Source organism: Leptosomus discolor, chromosome 18 (genome assembly GCF_034619465.1).
Source record: "Leptosomus discolor isolate bLepDis1 chromosome 18, bLepDis1.hap2, whole genome shotgun sequence".
In the NCBI taxonomy this organism is placed as follows: Eukaryota; Metazoa; Chordata; class Aves; order Leptosomiformes; family Leptosomidae; genus Leptosomus; species Leptosomus discolor.
Window position 1 is genome coordinate 7,204,908 of NC_141408.1, and position 22,158 is coordinate 7,227,065.

The 22,158-nt window shown below is 47.4% G+C and overlaps 1 protein-coding gene across 1 annotated transcript in view; it reads right to left on the reverse strand.

Moving 5' to 3' along the window:
- CALN1 (calneuron 1) overlaps window positions 1–18,648 on the reverse strand; it is a 128,889-nt gene extending 110,241 nt beyond the window's left edge. The window contains exon 1 of the mRNA XM_086475295.1: window positions 18,523–18,648. Within this exon, the coding sequence (XP_086331421.1) occupies window positions 18,523–18,648 (126 nt within the window). The remainder of the gene's footprint in view (window positions 1–18,522) is intronic.
- Between the last annotated feature and the right edge of the window lie 3,510 nt (window positions 18,649–22,158).

Genomic DNA, 22,158 nt, shown 5'->3' on the forward strand with positions numbered 1-22,158 from the left:
TAGTATGGGAAAATGCACATACATGGGTGGACAAGCACACACGTGCAGTACAACAGCGTAAGCTTAATTTTCTTAGGAAACTGGCCTAAAAAAACCATACAGGAATACATATAAAAACCATGAAGCAACCAGATGGTAGAGAAACTGGAACAGTAGCTGTAAAGTCCCCCAGCTTGCTCTAAAATCCTTTAAAAATTCATCAAATGAAGTAACGGTGTTAAAGATACTTCTCCCTGGGCAGAGCAACTTTATAACATCTAAGGCAAGTAAGTGCAGTGACTTCTGAAAAAATTGTATCATTTTCCCCAGTGAACAATTGCCATTATCTTTTCAGGTAGGCTGCATAACATCTAGCTGGATCCAAAGAGTAGAGCAGAGCAAATAGACCCGAGTATCACCTGGGAAATTCCTGGGCTATTTGATCCTCCGTGCTCTGGGCATGATGTGTCATTTGGGGGACACAACCAACTTTCCCAAGAGTCTTCATTGCTATTCTGGTACATTTTCCTTTCACTAGTCCCTTCCCTCTCTCCCAAGGAGGCAATAACAGCTGAGGGTCGTGGCTAGCCCGTGCTCTCTAGCATGGGAGCAACCGAACTGGACTAAATCCCCATGTCTGTGTTTGTAGCCAATGTAGTTAAGGGAAGACAAGTCAAGCGTTTTGTTGCAGACACGTGGCTTTGACAAAATCCTTCTTCTAGGAAGAGCACTAAGTCACTTTGTCCCTTATCACCTGCATTCACTGTTGCTAACAATAGCTTTAAAGATTATTTTTTAAAATTTATTTTGTGCAAAAACTTGGAACCTAAATTGCAATATGAGCTCAAGTTACCAAAGGGAAGTCTGAAGGGCCCAAAGAGTCTCATTTTGGCATTGGGAGGAGCTCTGAGGACGCAGAGAAGGGGAGGACATCGAGAGCTCTGTAATGAGGTGTGAGGATTTAAGCTGCTGCAATAAAAGGCAGAAGTCTTGTTTAATCAGTTTCAACTCAGGTGCGTAAAAAGACACAGGAAGGAAAGTGTGCTCAGGCAGGTGACTTTTTCTGTAGCTACAAAATCAGTGTAAGTGGGGTTTGGAAGGGCGCCTTGGGATTGAGAAAAATAAGGTCTGGTGCATACGGAGCCTTAAAAGAAAGCCCTAAGATAGATCCTCCCAGGGAGGAAAATCTTTCAGGAAGTTTGCATTTTCTGACGATTGGTACCAATAAAGCCAAATCCCCCAAAACACATGGAAAGGCACATTTGGGCTATATATAAACAGACCTATTGCAGGAAGAGAAAGACAAGAGCCTCCTTGCTCCCAGTCTGCCACTGCAGCCTGCACAGAGCAATAAACACACCGGACCATTTTTGGATGCCAAATTTCCTCAGACTGTAATGCAAAGTCATTGGGCTGTGAGTGCAAGCGAGCCCTAAAGCTTCTCTGAAAGGGTTTTTCTTTTACTTCTGGAAAACAGGAGTGCTCCCACTTTCTGGGAGCAGGGCTGCTTATCAGAAGCTAGACCCAGCATTTACACACATGTTATTTTCAGCAAATTAATCTATTCAGATTAATTTGGTACCTTTTACAAGGGTGTATGGACTGTTACTGGGAGACCTTAATCCACAGTGCATGTGAGATTCACTATGCATTTGCTGGTGGTGGTACAGGTACAGACTAAAACTGGCCCCCAGGGATCACTTTCAGCCCTCACCCTCCACACCCACATATGCCCTCTTCCTTATCACATGGTCCATGGCATTCATGCAGTATGTGAATATTTATTGGCATAAGCCTAAGAAAATATTCCTGTATTTCAGACAATGGCCAAGAAAATGGAGATCTCCTTGCTGGTAGATACTGGGTTGGGATACCAGCAATAAATTTCCCACGGTGATCAATAGGTAAAAGGGCATAGACCATTTTCAGCATTCAAGGATGTAGACGGGAAAAAAAAAGTCCTCCAAAATGCAGAAAACAAGGTCTGAGTGACAAGCCTAATGGATGTAGTGCCACAGAGGCACTTCACGAGCAACAAACTTCCAGGTTCGAGGACTACAAAGCAATAGGAGCTTCAGACGGCTTTTTGTGCTGGTTTTTTCCCCACCTTCTCCAGAAAATTTGAAATTAAAAAGAAGAGGAAGGTCACTTTAAAAGACATCACACCGCTAAACAACTGATGCTTCACGACTGCCTTTGAATTCTGCATGGCAGAAAGGAAGAGCTGTGGATGCCAGGTCAAGTATAAAATACACACATTTCTTTCTGAAAGCTGAACATGTGAGAACACAGTGGGACAGCTTTAAACCATAGTTGTTGTTTGTTATTTTTTAACTATGGCCTAAGCTGATCCTCAGCTTAAACTGCCGGGAGGAGAGGACTGCAATGACTTGATAGCTCTGTATCTCCAGGGCAAGCACATCACATACTAAGGGGATAAAGACCCCTCTCCGTTTCCAAACAGGCGTAAAACTGCATAATTAAAGAACCATCATAACCGACTCACCAGCATTTCATCTATTCACCCAAGCTCCTCTTAGCCCGCAAACTCATCCTCACCTTTTGCAGCCAGCAATCCCAAGCTTTTTTGCTGCCTTCTCCCACTTTCTGCCACTGAGCCGCTTTCTGCTACTGTTGCCCCCAGCCTCTGGCTGCAGGGGTTGAGTTTAGCCAGGGTTAGTCAAAAATTTCCATCTTCATATAAACCACAATTGTTTTTGAAAGCTTCTGAGCTGACATTAAAAACTAAAAGTAAAGCCAACACCACACCAAAAATCTCTGAACCTTCCTCTCTTCCCCCCTCTAATAATTCACCTGGAAACATGAAAAAATCAGTTTGGAAACACAGCTTTTATCCCTGGGGAGGCTGCCAGCATGCGGGCACCAGCCTCTCGTTCCTTCCTGTGGATTCAGCCCCTCTACAAGACCACAGGACCCATAGTGTGGGGCTGCCAAGAAAATACTGTTTGAGGACAAAGGTAAGCATTTACAAGAGGAAAACAATGCAGGCTACTAAAAAGGTCTAAAATCTCAAGGCGAAGGGCTTCCATGATGGCAAGCTGAAGGCTATAAACATGCAAATTGGAAATTAAGCAAGAGTTTTTAATGGCGAAGGTGATTAACTGTTGGAACAAACCACCGGAACGAGTGACACATTGCTGTCTCCCAGACAAGACCAGATGCCATGCTGGAAGACAAGCTTTAGCCCAGCGCAAGCTACTGGGCTCAGTATTGAAGTTAACGGGGTGAAATCTAATGGCTTGTGATATATCATTTTCCAGATTAGCTGCTCTGACACTCCTCCCGGGCCTTAAAAACCAGGAGTCTGTGAAGACACCCTGAGGGGCTGAGCAGCATCGATGCCAAGATAAGAACACGTGCAGCCAATAGCCCTGCCAGCTCCCTTGGCACTAGCCCAGGCACCTTCCACCTCACCTTCATTTCATTTTTCCCTACCAAAACTGTTCAGCTAATCCTGCCAAGGGGAGCAATGACCACCCTGTGCCTACTCCCAGGGATGCCCTGGCAGCATGCAGTGGGGGCTCCTCCTGGCCCCCCGCCCCCAGGCAATCAGCTTCTCCAGCACTCAGGAGATGGGGGTACGAGCAAAGTCAACACTGAGCATGTTTAGCTGAGCACACATCACGGGTCAGTGGTGCAGGAGAGGTTTTGTACCATCATCTGCATCTGCTCAGACAATTAACACTCACCCCATGAATAGTCCTTGCTGTTCAAATACAAAAATACCAGATTTCTCTTTTTCTAGAATACTTAGCTCATTTTTTTCTGAGTGAAAGAACACAAACAGATAATACAGAACTGATGGCACAGGGTAACGAGGTCCTTGTTGGCAGTAAGGAAAAAAAGTATCGCAGAGCTTTTAGCTGAGATGAAGACAATGTCAAAACAACAAGGAAATGTCACTTGTGCATCTTCAGCCCCCTGTAATGCTTTTCTAACATGTTTCCCTGCTCTGTTTGACCGTTTCCTCCTTCACTCACAACTGTTGAGTGTTTGCTTATTGAGAGTGTCTTGAGGACAATTTTCTGAGCATGCTTCTGTTCATTGACTCATGTCCAGTTGCCTTCACTTCACAGGCATAAATCAGACATGAAGACATTATTAGCAGTGATTCCTGGCACCCCCAGCACACTGAGCAAGCATCCTATTTGAGAAAACAATATACAATGGATTATTCATAACAGACTGAGTGCGTCACAGATGAGTAATTATAAACATGAAATATACCAATAATGACAATTTTTACAGCAGATTTAACAAAGTAACACGCTACAAATAGCCTGTTGCTTGATTATGTATTATTAATGAAATGCCAAAATATTTAGGGTTTTTAAAGGGACAATTAATTACTCCCAATAAATATGACTTATGCCAGGCCTCTTCTTTAAAGGAGGCTTGTGGACATCTGGTGAGGCTTATTTTTTAAAAGCAATAGCTGATGGTTCCTACAGAAAGTTCCCTAGGAGCTATGAGGACTGGAGCCATCAATACATATAAATGAACCAGAAAGTAATTAAAGAGGCGAAGGTAACCGTAACATTGGAATAATTTTCATATAAATTGAGGTGGATCATAGTGCAAGATTCAAACCAAGACACACTCCAAGCATTTCCCCACTGCAAAATTTCAGGGCTGTTATTTTCCTTGGGAAAGTGTCTTCATACACATACTATGGCCCAGCTTTAAAAGAGGATCCAGATTTTAAAAGATTGCTTGCTGGGAGAGGGTCAGCTGACCTAAATGAAGACCTGCCCTGCCCCAACAAAAAGTTTCCAGAACGACCAGGCTGATTATTATTAACTACTATCAAAGTCAGGAACAGGCTATGGTGAGAAAGGGCTCAGAGACTGTTGTGCTCATGGCACCACTTCACGCGGGAAAACTGGAAGTACCAGCTGCCTTCAGACACACAGGACTTGTAGCACTACTGCCGAAGGTGGCCAGGGCATCCGTCGAACGGTGCATTGTTCACCCAGAGCAGCTGTCTAACACCAACGCCACACTGTTCAGTTGCTTATGGGAAAAGTATATAAGTAGATCCCAAACCTGCAATAACATCTGTATGCGCAGAGTGGCACAGGAATGGACCTCCTCCAAGGGGTAAACCCTGGAGCTCCAACGCTGCAAAGCGTTGAAGCAGTCCCTGGACTCAGCACGGCTGGCGTGCCTTGTCATCCAAGACCGTAACTCACAAGAAACCAGATGCTATCAGAGAGAGATGAGCTGTCTTGAGAAAGTCTGCGCTGCTTCTTTGCGAGCTACTGGTCTTTAGAAGATTATAGTAAAGCTGTTCCAAGAAACCAAAATGATCATTTCTTGCTGGAGCGCAGTATTTAGCTCTTGGGGTGGCACAAATTACAGCATCCTTATTTGGATTTCAGTATTTATTTGAAGGAAATGTACAACAGAAATCTGATGCTGGCTGTATTCTAAACCCACGAGCACTCTGTAAACAAGCTAGACCCAGAGAGAGTTGCATGTTTCTTCTTGAAACATAAGGAGAACGAGTGAGACTAAGTAATTGAAAACAGTTAAGACGACTTTATTTTCTTGGGTTATTTTCTGGGATTTACTCTTTGGCTGGCTGCTCCCAACCTTAATACCTGGCAGGGATGATCAACTATTTGGAATATCATTTGCATAATAGTTGATGTGCCGACAGCTCTCCATGGGGAAATCACTGCCCTGGCAGAGGTCAACAATATGCAGGAAAAAATTAGTGTAGAAAGGGCATTTTTCTTAAACTGCAGTTTTTAAGAGAGGTCAGAACAGAGTATCTAAGATCAAGGATGGATATATAAATATATCTCAAAGAACACATTACTGTGACATCCTTGGTAGCCTCTAGATATGTCCTCAAACCCTTTGAGAAGTTTACCAATTAGCAGCGCAAACATGTCTGGGTCTTCAAATACATGCCCATGGGGCACGCTTCCCTGGCGGGGGCCATAGTGATTACGGAAGGCAATGGCAAAACTCCAGTTACCTTCACTGGGACAGATTGCAAGCATCAGCAGTGCTCATCCAAGCCAATGGGCTATTTACTTAGCTGTTTGCCTAAGGCTTTGCAGGATTGAGTAACCCTTCAAAATGCTCGTCCTATCTATGCAGACACCTATGGTCCTGCAAACAGAGGAGAATGAAGAAAACTTCATTGAAGTGGATCAGTCCCGGTGCAGGCACGAGCTCGCTGCAATTCATTAACTTCAGTGAGGCTCTGCCCTACTGACCTCTTTGCAGAATCAGGCCCCCAGCAGGAAGCAAGTACAAACACAAAGAGAATTTAGGTTAGGAAGGAATTAAGCCGAACTGGAATTTGTGCAGGATATCAGTGGTGGCCATTCCCTTGGCTGAACAAGCTTCCAGCTTCTCGGGCTTGCTCGCCTTACTGTTTAACATGCTGACATCAAGGATAAAAAGATCCCAAGGAAACTATCTGCACGCAGATGCTTTCTCTGTGCCCACATGCCCACTGTGCTGTCACCTGTGTCACCCCATGCAAGCATCCTCCAGGACACTAAGTGACCACAGGCAGACCCAGTATCTGCTTACGCACTATTTAAAAGGTGAAGCAGCCAGATTTTGACCCTTGGTGCATTTATAAATATCCAAAACCCTTCTGCAGATATCACGGAGAAGAACTTCAATAAACACATGTGATGCTGGTGGAAATACAGGAGGGTAAGGAAAAGGGATGGCTCAGAGACCCCCAAAACAGCACCTCCACAAAGCTCTCCCCAGCACTGCTGGGCATCGGAGACAAAGGCAGCAGCCGCCCTGCCTCAGCTCCCCACTTTGCAGTGCCTGCACCCCGGGAGGTACTCACCAAAGCTGCTGAGAAGCCAACACAGTGGGATATGGCTACAGGCAATGAACAGCATGGATCTGAAACCTCCATCCCAGTTAAATGGCTTGATAATGTATGAAAAAGGGAGGTATATGCTGCCTGAAAGCTTCAGCTATGAACAGACCTAATGACAGCATGCAGTGCAGTTTTATAAGGTTTTCTTTTATCATGCTGTAAAAATGTATATACAATTATGCCCAGTAAGCCTCCACAAGCAGATATTAAGTTAAAGGAATGAGAGGGCAGTTTTAGAACCACCCACTGAATTTCTATACATTTTCCATGTCCTGCCCATGGACTACAGGTTCAACAGACTAAATCCGCACTATGGCTTTAATTACCATGGCTTAACATCTTTATTCTGAGAAACATTTTCACATTTTAGTGCTTTTATCAAAGTAGACTACATCTAATTAAAAGCAGACCTATAAAACAGTTTGTTTCTGTTGCCCTCTTTTCATGATAGCCCAAGTACTATTGCATAATACCCAGTATTTACTTTAGTTTCTTACTTACACTTTTAACTCTAAGCACATTCACAGGTTAAAAATACAATTAAAGCCTACCCAGTCTTGCAAAGCTTCTCTGTATGTATTAGTTCCCCTAGTTAACAGCTGAGCTAACTAATATATCTTTAGCTGTGGACTGTATAAAACTGAATAAAACTGACTCAGTATTGTTTACAGGACTCATAAAAAATCATTTCAGTTTACCTTAGCAAGACACCTGTCTAAAATGAATGCTCTCAGACCCATTCAACATTCCCAACATATTCCGAAAAGGCTCTGCCTGTTTCATTCTACATCTTCTAATAAATTGCCTGTCATATTTCATGCTGAATCAATAAAGTTATATGTGCACAAATCGACTAAAATGATGTTTGCTGGTATTTCTAATACAAGTAGTTTCTCAATGGGTATTTTGTTCAGTTTACAATAACTCTGGAAGACAAAACATGCATAGTGCTATCATCTCGCTACTGGTTAAGCAATGATTTTGCTTAGAAATTAGGTCATTTAAAGAAAAATAAAATGAGAGGACTTGCATTGCATCGAAACTTACAGGGGAAGGTTTTCTGGAGACTGTGTGAGATGCATGGGACCAGCCATTCAAATGTACCAAGACAGGGCTGGGATTTAGGCTGCTGAAGGAAAGCCTGGACAAGTAGCCACAAAAATGTTGTTTATATATCCATCTGTATTTGTATATACCCATATATCATGATATGGTAGCAATAAGCTGCATCAGCATAATACTCAAGCATGTTATGATTGGACAAAAACTGCATGATAATGAAGTCGGAGAGAGTGTGAGTACGGAGAGAGAAGGTACGACCCTGTCTCCTCATACAGCTGAGTCAGGAATGGAAGGAGATTTCGTTTAAATTAGAATTTGTGCAAACTATTTCTCTTTAAGTGGTTTTTGTTTTGTTTTGTTTTGTTTTTTCCTTTTGCAAGACAAGTTTTGCCCCGGGATTCAATAGCAGGGAGATGCTTGCAAAGTGTTTTTTTGTTCACTGATGAAATCCATCAGCTTGCAGGATTGGGCCCGGCCTGATCCTGCCCCACCGAAAAGTTAAGATAAGGCATTGTGAGGATCAGATGAGGTCTACACGCAACCAAAGAGTACAGGACCAGAAGCCAGCTCCTGCAGGACGGAGCCCTCCCCACAGGAGACCCCTGCGGTCCTTAAGCTATCTGGAAGTTTCACCCGGCGCAGGGTTTGGCCTGGGTCCACCACCCTCCCCATCCCTCACCATCACCCGATCAGGATTCTGCCCAGAGATATGCAAACTGCCTCACGGGAGCCAGGGCAGAGTATTTATCTACAGGTGCAGTGCAGAGAGGATTTATCTACAGGTACAGTGCATATGCTGAGGAAACAGTTAAGCATCCACAAAGACTCTGAAAACTGAAAAGATGAAGCTTCCCCGATCAAACCCTTCCCAGAAATAAACAGTCGCACTGCCACACATGCATGCCAGTGGGGAAAGGATGCATGCAAAGACCCTCTCCCTCCCCAAAAGAAGCCCGCTGGAATATTGTTAAAAAATGGCATTGGGAGCTCTTACCTGGTAAAATTTGTATTCCCAGCTACCAGCACACCTACAGCACCAGGCTCTCATGGGGCATCGCACGAGGGTGCAATGGCAGATTGGTGCAGGTCATGGAAGTTTACAGCCAGAAGCAAAAAAACCCAACCCCAAAACAAACCAAAAAAATCCCCCAAAAGCCACAACATGACCCAAATGATATCCCTGCAACGGTTGTCTCGTTACAAACAAGATGAGATGAAGGAGGGGTTTTTACTTGCTCTGAGGCATCATATGGAGCTTAATCACAGGCAGTTACGTATATGGTTCTTTTGGCCTTCAATCAAGTGTGTCATTTCGGTGGCAGCTGCCTACGTGATGTAAGCAACCTGGGTGATCCAGTCCTTTGCCAATCACGGCCTTGTGCAGCTATTTTACAGCTGAACAATGGGGAAAATCAATTTCCCAGGCAATGAGGAGATCCTCTTGTAGTCCAGCAAGCACAGAGAGCGAGACAGGATCACACACCTCTCCTCCGGTGGAGTAACAGGCAACCACAGCCCGGCCAGACCTCAGCGAGCTGTTCCCACAGATGATCTTGTCCCGCTATCATTTCCCAGAGGAGCCCATCTGTATCCTGACGACTTTCAACACACTCCGAAAGCCACCGAGAGCCGAGACAAGCTTGCAAGGCACCCAGTGAATTAGCGCGACACAGCGTGGTGTGTACTAAGGGGGATGCAGCTGCTACGTGGAAACAGTAAAACTTGGTGGGTGGAAAAGGTCTGGTGGTGAGTAACTGGAGAAACAGCTCACACTCAGGACACCAGCAAAGCATGGCAGCTCAGCCTTCCTTAATGCATTCCTTTTGCTGTTCAAGTGGGTAAATCAGGAGGCAATCACTGCAAATCATGTATTAAATCTGGTGATTGAAATTACATCTCAAATAAAACGAGGCTGGGCTGAATACATTAAAGCTATTAGTAGGCACATGGGCGACAGGCAGGACTCTCTTTGGGAGTCTTTTGGTTGCCGACAGCGGCATCAGGACATGTTTGGGGCCAAATTCATCCGTGTACATTTGTTGATTTTGACAGATTCATTAAAACCCACCTATTCAAACAGATGGCGGATGCTCCCTCTGCTCTGGGATCTTCGTTCTTATCTAACTCCACAAGAGCAGGACACCGCATAGATACCAAGCGCTTATTACATCATCCACGGTATGAACGAGGAGAGGGCCCAAAAATTAAGAAAAAGGCTTTGTGGACAGCAAAAGTGATGTTACGGCCGCTCCATGGCAACTTGCATGCCCCTCTCCACCAACACGCGTGTGTGTGTCCACAACCGCGCACGGGCAAAGGGGGGGGGGGGGGGGGGGAGGAACCCACCCGTGAACAAGCCACACACTCAAAGGGGGGACGACGACCAAGTGCTCCTGCGCGGGAGCGTGGGGATGAGCATCCACACCCGCAGACACCCTCCCCCCCCATCACCATCCCTGGACCCCGCTGCACCCCGCGGGGGGACCGCTCCGCCGCCGCCCCGTCTAAGCAAGCCGGCAGGGCTGGGCGAGCCAACAGGTCGGTTCCCCGTGGGGCATCGGCTGCCCCCCAGCCGGGGAGAGGGGGAGGGGGGTGTTTGCAGGGAACCGGCCGGCTCCCTGCAAACACCCCCCTCCCCCTCTCCCCGGCTGGGGGGCAGCCGGTGCTCCCCATCCTTCGCCGGAGTCTCCCCCCCTCCTCGACTCACCTCTCCACCAGCCGGCTCCTCCGCCACAGGTTTGCTCGGCTCCTCTTCAACACACACCCCCCCCCCCACCCCCCCACCCCCCCCTCCAAATCGCTCCTGGCCGAGTTATTCAAGGGAGGATGGAGGGAGGAGGCAGAGATCTGGGCGGTGAGGATGGCGGAGCGAAAATTTAAAAAAAAAAAATAATAAAAAACCAAAAAAACCCACCAACCCACTAAAATAAATAAAATAAAATAAAAATGCAACGAAATAAAAATAGATAAATGCTGGAGAACACCGCCGAGCGCGGGGCGGCGCGGCGCGGCAGCGCGCTGCGGCTCAGCGCCCCATGGCCCCCCGCAGCCCCCAGCCCCGCCGCGCCGCGCCGCGCTCCCCCCGGCAGCCCCCGGCCAGGGCGGCGGCGCAGGGCCCGCCCGGGGAACACCCTCCGCCGCGGCCCACCTTGCGGCAGGCCCCCGCTAACCCCTTCCTCGCCGGCACCTCGGTGCCAGCCACCCCCTCGTTCCCGCCCCCGTCCCCAAAGCCCGAGGGATGCTGAGCGCAGGGGCCAGCCTCCGGCTGCTCCATCGTCCGCCAGCTCCCGCCGCCCGGCTTGCCTCCTTCCCGGAGGCAGCTGGGAAAGAGCACAACCCCAAACAGGCTACGACCCGAAAGGAATCGCTCATGTGGGGCCGAGCCGCTGAGAAAGTTGGCTCCCCGAAGGCTCTCCAGGTCTCTTTTTAGCGGGGGCGGGGGGGGGGGGGGGGTGGGGTGAGGGCGTTAAAGCTGCCGGTTCTTTTTTTAGAAGCAGCAATGGAGGAGAGGAAACCACGTCCGCACGGGGCTCCTGTGTGCACAAAGGTGTGTGTCTCCCTGAGCCCAGTGAACCAGCCCAGCCAGCCTGACCCTCCATTCGATGGTGAGGAGGGCAGAGGAGCAGAGCAGGTAGCCACAAATCACTGATGCTGGCAGCTCCAGGGGGGTCCTGACTTCTCCAAAGTGTTTGGAGGAGCGCACCTCTCCTGGCTTGCTGAGCATCTCCTTAGGCTTCTCAGCTGAGCTAAAGCTACCACCACAGCTCAGCCAGGAGGTACCTTTCCTTACTGCAGTCATCTTCAGTGGGTTACCAGAGCTTGGTCTAGCCTGCTTGTCTTTCCAATTCCCTTTCTGAATGTACCAGGGGCACATGCTCTTTGGAGCACTGCCCAGCAAACCCACTGAAAAAGCCGTACCTGGGGAAAGCTGGACCAGGGTACTTCCAGTGGGGTGAATTTTAGCTAGAGACAATTTAGGCTGAATAGATGGAGACATGTTCTGATGGTGAAAGCAGTTGAATGCAGAAGAGTCTCTGATGGGAACCCAACACTCATCTAAAACTACCTCATCTGGATCCGGAAAACAGCCTGGAGAGCTAGCCGGCACCTATGGCAGCAATCCCACAATCGGGTAAGCATTGAACAAAGCCTTCAGAGTAAGTGTCGATTTTATGGCTCAAAGGTGTTTAATTCACATCCTGCCTGTGTTGTACTTTTCTGATGTAAAATCCTTCCCGTCTCCTTCCTTTCAGCCTCATGGGTCATGCTGGGATTTTACCATCAGAAGGAACACGATCACCAGCTCAGGAAATGAGGCAAAGGGGATTTTTGCTTCCTCTGCTCCCTGTGCAAGCTAGAAATCTCATCTCTGTTGATATTAAACTATTTTTGCTTCACCAGCTCAGCAGTCCTTCAGTAGGATGGGATTCCTGCATCCTGCTGCCCCTCGCCCAGCATCTGCATGCTGCCTGTTCACCAGGTCCTGGGTCTGCATGGAGATGCAGGAATTCAGCCATGGTCTCCGTCCCTTATAAGCCATCAGGGCTGTGCAGGCCCGGCTACATCCTGCAATTTTACCATTTTCATTAAGTTACTGGCATTCCTACGTTCAATGAGAAGATCATTCCTGCTCCAGCAACACGGCCCTCAGCACCAGCAGTGGAAGGCAAAAGATGGGACCAAACACTGTTTCACCAGGGTGAGACCCAGATCTATCTCTTCACGTCCTTTTACTTTTCATTTCTTTTTTTCTTGCTCCACAAGGAAACTTTCACCTGTGACGACTCAGCTTCATCTGTGCTGCTTATGTGCCTAAAGTAGGGGCAAAGCCCCTCATTTGCACAACATTATTCCCTGCCTTTAGCTAATTTCCTTTCCTTCAGCTCTGGAAGACATTAGCCAAAAAGGTTCCAACCTTCATGTCTGAAAACAGTAGCTGGAAAATCCATTAGGCTTATATATTTATTATTAAAAATTGTTAAAGGACCAAGTTCTCATTAATCCCTAAATATATCCAGAATATCTTCAAACTTGTGTCCACATAAATAAGACCAGCCAGTGGCCCTTTTCTCTTTTTTTTTTTTTTTTTTTTTTTGTTAAAATACAGAGCTGATCATGTCGAACCCTCTGTTTTTAAGAAGATGTCCTCAGTAGTAAGGCAGCTCCCAGGGCCAACAGATCCCCGTGGCCACGGGGCGGCAATGGGAGGGCATGGTTTCCAGAAGGAGAGGGCTGCCTCGGAAATCAGCACCGTGGCATTCGCATTACGGTCCTGAGAATGACACGGCAAGAGACAATATAATACTAATGTGACAAAGTAACGCGCTGAAAAATTATGCAAAGCGGGGAAGGCTGTTGTCAGAGACCTGCCTGGCTGCCTGTTGGGGACCGGTGATAGTTGTCACTGTCAGCACTGAGCTGTCACTCTAATAACAAGTGGATTATCGCTTGATGTAATTTGCTATCAAGCTGTTGTACACCAGTCAGACTGATTACATTTGGGTACCACCCAGCTCGTAGGGAGATGCTCGGCAAACCCACGGCCACGTAGGTGGGGCGAGGTCTACATTTTGGTTTGGGTGCCTTTTTGGAGACCAGGAAAGCAGTAGCCAAAGCATCGGATGAGCATACGACAAATATGGCAGCAATAAATGCGGCATCCAAAGGGAGGCAGGGCAAGCCAGTGTATGATTTCAGAAGAGGCTGGTATCTTAAAAATATCCCTTCTAATATCTTGATGTAAGGCCTGTAGGGTCAAACTCAGAGGTCCCTCAGATAAAGAAGTCCTCTATTGAAATTAAATAGTTTTGCTCGGTTAGGGATGACCCATTGAAATGAAAATTCAGAAAGATCTGTAAGGCCCATTGAAGTGAGGAGGTCTGTAATTATTCCCCACAGTATTGGGGAAGGGGTTTCTGTCCAGGCCAATTTTAAATGTCCTGAGAAATACACATTCGACTGCTCGCTGGGGAGGGTTCAGTAACGTTACACAGCCTAATGGGTCTCACGAGCGGGATAAGTTTTTCAACTTTCAGCCTACATTTTTGTATTGCTTAATTTCATCCCATTATTTCTGATGAAACAGTTTCTGGAAGGCGTACAATTGCTCCCTAGCCTGGATTTTCATGTTTTAATGATAGTTAATTATTCCAGGAGAAACTTTTATTTTTACTTTTTATTCATCTCGCTTTTGCACTGGCTGCTTTATTCTGAAGTTTAATTAGCGCATTTCAGAACTAAATATCTAGATTAACTCATCGGCAAGCGAGCTTCTCTCCAGGATTTATGATCATTGCGTACAGCCTTTATTGTACCTGCCAGCTCAGACAACTGATTTATTGATCGATCGGTTATTTGGGCTGGGAACAAGCAAGCAGGGACCGCAACGGGCTCAGGGAAGGGCTGTCGCGCAGCCATGCCTGGTGCTGCTGCCCTTCCTCCCCGCATCGCAGCGAGAAAGAGGATGGGTGAAGCTACCAATGATGATGGGTAGAAAGGGGCAGCTTCCAGCTCCTTCAAACCCCGGTGAGGGTATTGCAGACCCTAACAGCAGGTTTGGGATGCAGCAGCACTGCCAGATTAGCTTCTCCAGCCTTACCATCTGCTTGGCTCCAAGGTTTCATTTCAGCCTATTAGAGAGATTGGGGCTGGCTGCAAACATCAGATGTAGGCATAGGTTTGGCACCAGTCCATCCCCTTTCCTGCTGCCTCAAACGCCAAGATTTTGATTCAAGCTCATCTGCAAATGCTAAAAAAGCTTTAGTTTTGCAACAGAGTCCACCCTAATGGAGCTCATCACAAAATGAGACCTTCAGGGAGGGGAAAAAAAAACAACACCAACAAACCAAGAACTCCTTTTAATTACATTATCTCAACGAGCTGAAGCTATAGATAAATGCGATTACACCCACCAAAATCTGCTTGCTCCCAACAGAGAGTCCAAACACTTGTGGCTTTGCCAGGGCCAGAAGAACACGTTGTCAAGACGAATGCACACTTACACTCATCCCCTCAAAAAACTGGGCATCCAGCGAGCTCATGCAAGGGGGTTTGTCTCCAAAAAAAATCAACAGGAATGCCCATGTGCGAGAGAAAAGCACCTCCTGTTCATGCTGCTGAGCAGACTGGTTTTACTCTTATTATTTATACAGAGCAGCTCTGGCACACTATATAATAAAAATGGATAAGGTTTCAGCCCTTCGCTGGCCCACAAAAATACGATGACTGTCTGCACAGGCACCACGAGGCAAACAACCCCAAACCAAACCCAGAAAACTCACAATGAATTTCAGCAGGGAGGGTTTGGGGGGGCTTTTTTGTTTTGTTTTGCTCTTAGAAAGATAGCCCTGTAATTTAGTGACTCATACGTTCTACATCCTTTGTTGCTTTTCATTTTCAACATCTTTAAGCTGTTTGTGGAGAACACGCTTATTTTTAGACTTCCCATCAGTGAGAGACATTTTAGCTGGTTCAGAGGGGAAAGCTCCATTCAGACTCTCATGTCCGGGGTGTTAATAGGCAAATTTCCTGATGGGGAGATATTTTCTTCCTTTTTCTTACTTTTACATCTCGGTCGGGATCAGGGCAGTGGTTTTCAGGCATGTCCAAGAAAGGCTGTGCCCTGTGCCACAGGTGGGGTCTCTCAGAGATGCACCGAGGTCTGACCTGACGGAGGGAGGAGGAGGCTGGCTGCAAGCCACAGTGGACACATGTTGGGGCATCAAGAACAAACGGGGGTCCCAGGACTGTGAATCATCTTCCTCCCTCTTCATCAAATCTGCAAATCTTGAGCCATGCCCCGGAAAGCCTCCGTGCCATGGAGTAGGCTTTCAGCAGGTAGAGCAAAGGGAAAGAGCATCCCACACCCAAGCACTAACCCACATTTCACCATGCTGGGCAAAAAATATGAGGGGTATTTTAGGTACGTTGGTGAATTCAACTGATGCAATGTTTTTGTTTGGAAAATAATATATTGGTTTTTTCCAGAAAATTGACTTTGCAAAACTGAAAATGCTTTTTGGGCCAATTAATAGATTTGGGGTTGGGTTGGGTTGGTTTACAAAGTCTAACGCCTCCTTTCAGTTTGCAGCTCAAAATTTTGGGGGGGAAGTTTAAAAATAAAATTAAAGGAAATTTCAAAATGAAAATCAGCTCTGTAACCCTCAAAGCCAGACATTTCATTAAAAAAAAAAAAAAAAAAGGCAAGTCCAATCCTGCCTGCTTCTCATATTTTTTTATATTTTAATTAAGTCAATCAACAACGGAAAGGTCTCCAAATGAAAACCACACAGGAACCAAACGTCTCCGAGCCTCCAGATGTGCATTCCTCCACCTTCCACTGGCGAGCCTGCAGCAGGCACCACAGTGGGCTGGCTGCCCCACATTACTCAGGGCACACGTCTTGCTCAGAAATGAGAGCAAGGACGCAGGGGTGGGACACATCCTGCTCCTCTGTGCGCAAAGGGCAAGAGGTGGGCCCAGGCCATACCCAAAATGCAAGTGGAAGCACATAGACATGATGCTGAGCTCTCAGGGCACGTCCTATGGACTCTGCTTTGCACCACAGAGACAGTTGGGCTTCACCAGCACATACCACCCTGGAGCAGGCAGCAGGACAGGAGGAGCCACCGTCCCTGCAGTGTCCCTTGGTGCCAGCTCGCTCCGCAGTGGCACATGCTGGGTTTGGCCGCAGCATGGCCCCGCACCGGCTGCCAAGCACAGAACCAGCTCCCACGCCCAGAAACGATAACGGCTCTTTGGCCAGCTCAAAGGAGCGTTTTCCAGGACACATTTGTAATTTTGCTGAAAGCCGCAGTCCTAATGGACGGTTGGAAATACTCCACGGCTCTCTGGCTGTCACTTCACCCGGGTGTCACAGGCAGGTCTAAGATACTCAGTTTCTGTTCTGCAGTCCCCCACCATCACAAGACTCAAGAGTAGGTTCAGAGGTCTATGGCTCATGTTTTATGTCCTGTCCACAGCTCTTTCTTTCAGGGCTGCGTGACCCAAATCAGCATGGCCATGAGTCCAGTGCACAGCTCTCTGTTCTGCCCCTTACCAGGCGACAGCTTCATGTTTGCATGAAGCCAGGGCTCAGCATCCTTTGGAGGACTGGTCACCATCTCCCCAACACACGTTTCCATGCAAAGTACTGCACCCTCCCTCATGCTACCAGCCTTTGCCGTTTCCCAGCACCCCTTAAACTCAAGGAAGTTTTTACACTGCGTCTAAAACCCTACCCAAGCAACAGGGAAACCACCAGCGAGGCTCTTGGGCAAACCCCAGCATGACGTGCCATCACAAGCACCGGCTGAACCAACTAGTGAACCAGATGGGGACCAAACCCATGGTGGACAGCTGCCCGTCGCACCGGGCTGAGGTCCTTGCAAAACCAGCACCATGGCACTTTGCTCAAACTTTGATGAGACAAACTCATTGCTCAGTGGCTCAGGAGCAGCATCTCCGAGAATGGGCTGTCACACAGCGAGAGTGAGGCACAGGGATGAATGTGCACAGGCTGGAGGGTGGACAGTGTCAATAGGATTAGTTTGTTCTATTATTTATCATGCCATATGCCCCGGCACTCGATCCACAAATCTGAGCCATCAGCTGTGAACACCTGTCAAGGAGGTGAGTAATTTTCCAATTTCTGGGTGGGATAACTGGAGACAATAAGGCTCATTTAATCATTATTACTTAGCTCCAGAAAGATAGTGGCTTAAAAGAAAACCTCACTGTATTTTTTTTAAATGAAAGCCTTTCTGCATTAGAGTTAACCCAGAAAAAAAGTCCTTAGTAGATGTTTTGCAGTGCAGTAGCAAGGCAGGTATTAGCCAAACGCACAGTGGAAATGAGATAAACAATACACCCTGTCCTCCTTCTTGTCCACAGGAGACAAATTAGAAAGCCCAATAAAAATATAATTCTTTTATAGCAACTGCATCCACTGTATATTTTTTTCCTCTGAGAAAAAAAAATGTGACTTTGAAGTCCTCCAATGCCATCAAGAACATATTTTTTTCCCAAAGTATCTCAAAAGTAGCAAAAAATATGAAAAAAATTAATGACTGCTAACAGCTGAAACAGATGGTCTGCTGTGAATCCCCACAGCCTCATGCAACTGTGAGTCAAGCCATTTTTCAAAATGGCGAAGAAAAAAAAATTAAAAAAATTAATTTCCAAGACTACCAGGCTTCCAAAAATCCGTTCGGGCTTCCAAAAATCCGTTCTGACTTCCCAGCCGAGAGCCAATGAAAAGGAGGGTTTGGCTGGCTTAGACCCACGGTGGGCTCAAATACAGAGTGCCCTGTGACCTCGTATCATGTGCACATAGATGGTCTGGGAACAATTGCTTTCAGCACAGTCCCACAAGATGTTTCCCTGGGATGAGGTTTTACTTCGGATTTTAACTAAGGATCCTTTACGCTATAAGATGCCCAATGCACACGCCCACTGCTGGCCCCCAGCACTGTCCCCACCGCCCACCCTTTGGGGCTGGCAGCATCCCTCCCACCCCACCGACTGCCCTCAGCAAGCAGCCCCCCCGCCCCCATGCCAGCTCACCCCTTGTAAGGAAAGGTTTGAGATGAGAAAGGTACTTGCCAGGAGGGAAACTCTGGTTGCCTGCTTCTCTGCTGCGGCTCCTCCTTCTCCGCAGGCGACTCGTCCCCTTGGCCACCTTCATGCTTGGGCTGCCCCTCTCCATGCTCTTCGATCAGCCCCATCAGGCAGATGAGACGGCAGGTTCTGGGAGATGTGTGAGCTCATCATGGGGACATCAAAGCCAGGAGTGTGAGTCTGTAAGGAGTGGACAGAAACTTAACTGCATGCACAGTACCAGTTTATCATTTATTTAAACTCAATCTTTCAATAATTTATGCCAGCCTTTCACTGTGTAGCAGGACAACAATGGCAGGAGCGCAGCGACGCAGGCAGTGAATAACCACATCTGGAACAGATGTTCAGTTCTACATAAAAGCTGGTTTTGCAGAGAATGTTAAATGCCATGGGAATAGTGTGCTCTGGGACACAGCCCTGCTCCTTCTAGGGGGCAACAGTGATTTGCTCGTATGTTTTGCAACGTGGAGTTGGCACAGATCAAATGAAACATCCAGGGCTGGCTTCAGAAGCAGCCCAGTAGTCGTGAGAGAGCAGACCTGCAGCATTTGTGGGCATCTCCTCAGAAGGACTGGGCAAATGCCAGCACAGCACCTCTGAGCATGAACACGGGATGCCATGAGTCCTCCCGACAGCGAGCTGTGCTCTGCATCTGCTCCCACTAGCGCCATCCTGGGGCACGTTAGCACAGGGTCCCTGTGCACAGTCAAGAGTGTGCCCACCTCCCTCCCATGGAGATATTGCTTCTGTTCCTACAGTGAGCTGGGTCTAGCCAGTGCTCCCGTGCTATAGGGATGTGGGTGCAAGCACCCTTGCAGAAGAGGAGGAGCCAGGGCCACCTATGCACTTGCCAAGAGCCATGCAGGTGTCTTTGCAGGACACCCACCACAGGTACACCCAGCCTCCAAGCCCCGAGACAGGGTATTCCCTTCAGCGAGCATCTCTTCTCCAGTCGTGACACACAAGACCGGTGAGTCTGACCAACACCTTCTGCACTGTGTCACTAAGCTCCTGTCCATCACCACATGCCACCTGCTGCAGCATTGCCATTCGAAAGACGCCTGCAAAACTCATTCCCCACGACTGTGGATATACCTCTCCACACTCCCACTTCTCTTCTGCATCCAAGACAAGCCAGTGTCTCCACTGCCAGGACCCTTCATGGCTTGTACCTCGTTGACCCACCATCCCCAGTTCCCTTTGGGACAACAGCCCATGCCTTCACCCACTCCGCAGTGTCAGCCACTATCAGGCTCTCATTACACTTTGAACAAGCACTTTATTCCTTCCCCTGTGCTGGCCCTTGTGTCTGGGCAAGTGCCCCCAAATTATCCACATATGTACCTTGTTATCCTCCCTGAAACCACCTCCATAACAGCCGTGAACCTGCTGGTGCCCTGGGACGTACCTTCCCCATGCCAGCCGCTGTCACCTCTCTCTTCTCCCCTGCCCATCTGTCACTAGCCGTCTGGCCTCGCTCTTCTTCTACATGGTTTTATGTGCTCTGAAGCAAGAACTTATTTGCCATTTTGTCTGCAGTTGCACAGCACCTAGTGCACTTGAGGCCTGACCCAGGATGAGCACTCCATTATTAGTACTATTATTATTACTGCTACTTCCACCACTGTTATTAACGACCCTCTGAGGCTTCGCTTGGGCTCTTGATATAGTCCTTACAGTTTTTGGACTACCTCATTTATCTCTGTGTTTTGCAACGCCTCCTCTGATAGCTGGACTCCACTCTTTGTCTGGATAATGCAAATTTACAGATGACTTTCACTGCCAAATTTTCTTGCTAATAGTGTCTTGCTCTTATTCTTAAATGTGAGCCTTGCACTTTACCCTGCTGGCCAACTATTTAATGCCAGTAAGAAAATGTCTTTTTTTTTTTTTTTTTTTTTTTTTGTAGATAATGGCTGATCTTCCAGATTGGTTGGATAATGAAATAAGTAATGACATTAGAAGCACACTAATCAGTAGCAAGCAGTGAATAAAACAAATCAACTGCTCCTGAAGGACAAGCTAAGGGGAACTATGGGCAAATTGTGAAACCACTCAAAGTCTTGTCCCCTGGTCTACACATTGTTCTTTTTTACTACCTTGAAGTGGTCGACAATCCATTCTTCATGTGGAGGACCTGGACTTGTGCCAGGTATTCTGCTGTTCAGATTACACCCTCACTCAGGAGATCCCCATTGTATTCACAATCCTGCTGAATTTCACACTTCTCAGGCACTCACTTTCTCAATTTCTTCCACTCCCTGGTACAGGACACGAAAAAAAAGAGGGCCCCTCTCTACAACAACATTAATGGTGGTGGTGGTAAAACACAGCTCACACCTCCAGCAGGTCTTTCCTCCGTTGAGCTTGTTCTTACTTGAGCTACATTTCCCCAGAAGCATCCCCAGGAGGAAAGGGCACGTTGTGTTGGAACAAGCACTTGCAGTTGTCGCGCCAGCGGGTGTGTAACAGGAGATGCTAAAGCAGATCTCAGAAGCAAATGTCTGAGCAAAGTCACCCCTCAGAAAGAGCAGCCAGCGGGGTCACAGTCAAGAGCACAGGCATCTCCATTAGCACAGAGGCTGATTTATTAGTCTTGCTGTGTATCTACACCCACCTAAAATGTGGTACCCTTGGGGCCCAGTGTCTTCAATCCACGTTTATAAACGTCTCTCCCAAGGGACTGCTCAGCTCTGTTACACACAGCTGATGACAGCTTCCCTCCATCTTTATGCAAGGTACAAAGAGGCGTAAGACAGGGATCCTAGGAAGAGAGCCGTCCTGGTTAAATGCCATCCTGAGCTGCTGAGGACCTTTCCCCACATGGAGCCACAAGTGCTCACTCTCGGACAGAGGAGGATCAGGAAAAAGACAACCTTACCAAAAAAAAAAAAAATGGTTGTCAAAAAGAAGACAGAAGTGAAACCCTTTTTAATCCCCTGCTAGGACACCTCCTCTGTATTTGCCTTCAGCCCATCTCCCACTACCTCAATGAGGCTGTGAGCCCGTCTCTGCCTTGGTGGCAGCTGTGTCACTGAAATGGTTAAGTGGGAAAGCATTTGCAACCCAGCCCCTTGGCTGGCCAAGCACTGCAGCGCTCCTGGCCGTAAGTTTACTTTCCTCTTTTGCTTCTCCCTCTCTCGTGCCAAGCGTAAGGATCTGGCCTGCTCCGCAGCCCGCTTTGCCAGCACGAGCACAGTGACTCATTCAACAGCTCTTCATCACAACACATTCTTTCAATGGGACTTCGTTTTGGATGGCACTTGTCTTCAAAATCTGATGCCGGAGAAAGGCAAGAAATGCCTAAGCACAGGCTCAAAGCAAAGAGGTGGGGGAAGAGTGGGGTTGGGTCAAAACTGGTGGCGTGATACTAATGTTCTTTTTATCTCCACCAGCAGATAACCAATTTTGCTAATAAGAGGAGAAACCCAGCTCATAGGAAAAAGACAGATTCTCACATCACTTCTTCCATCAGGCTGACACCTCTTCATCTTGGGGAATTTAACATCTGTTACATAATTCAGAGAACATGTGGTTATTTTCCAGGCTTATTAATAGCTCAAACCCTAAGACTTAAAATGAAAATAAGCAGCTGCTCCAGACTTCACCTCTCAGAG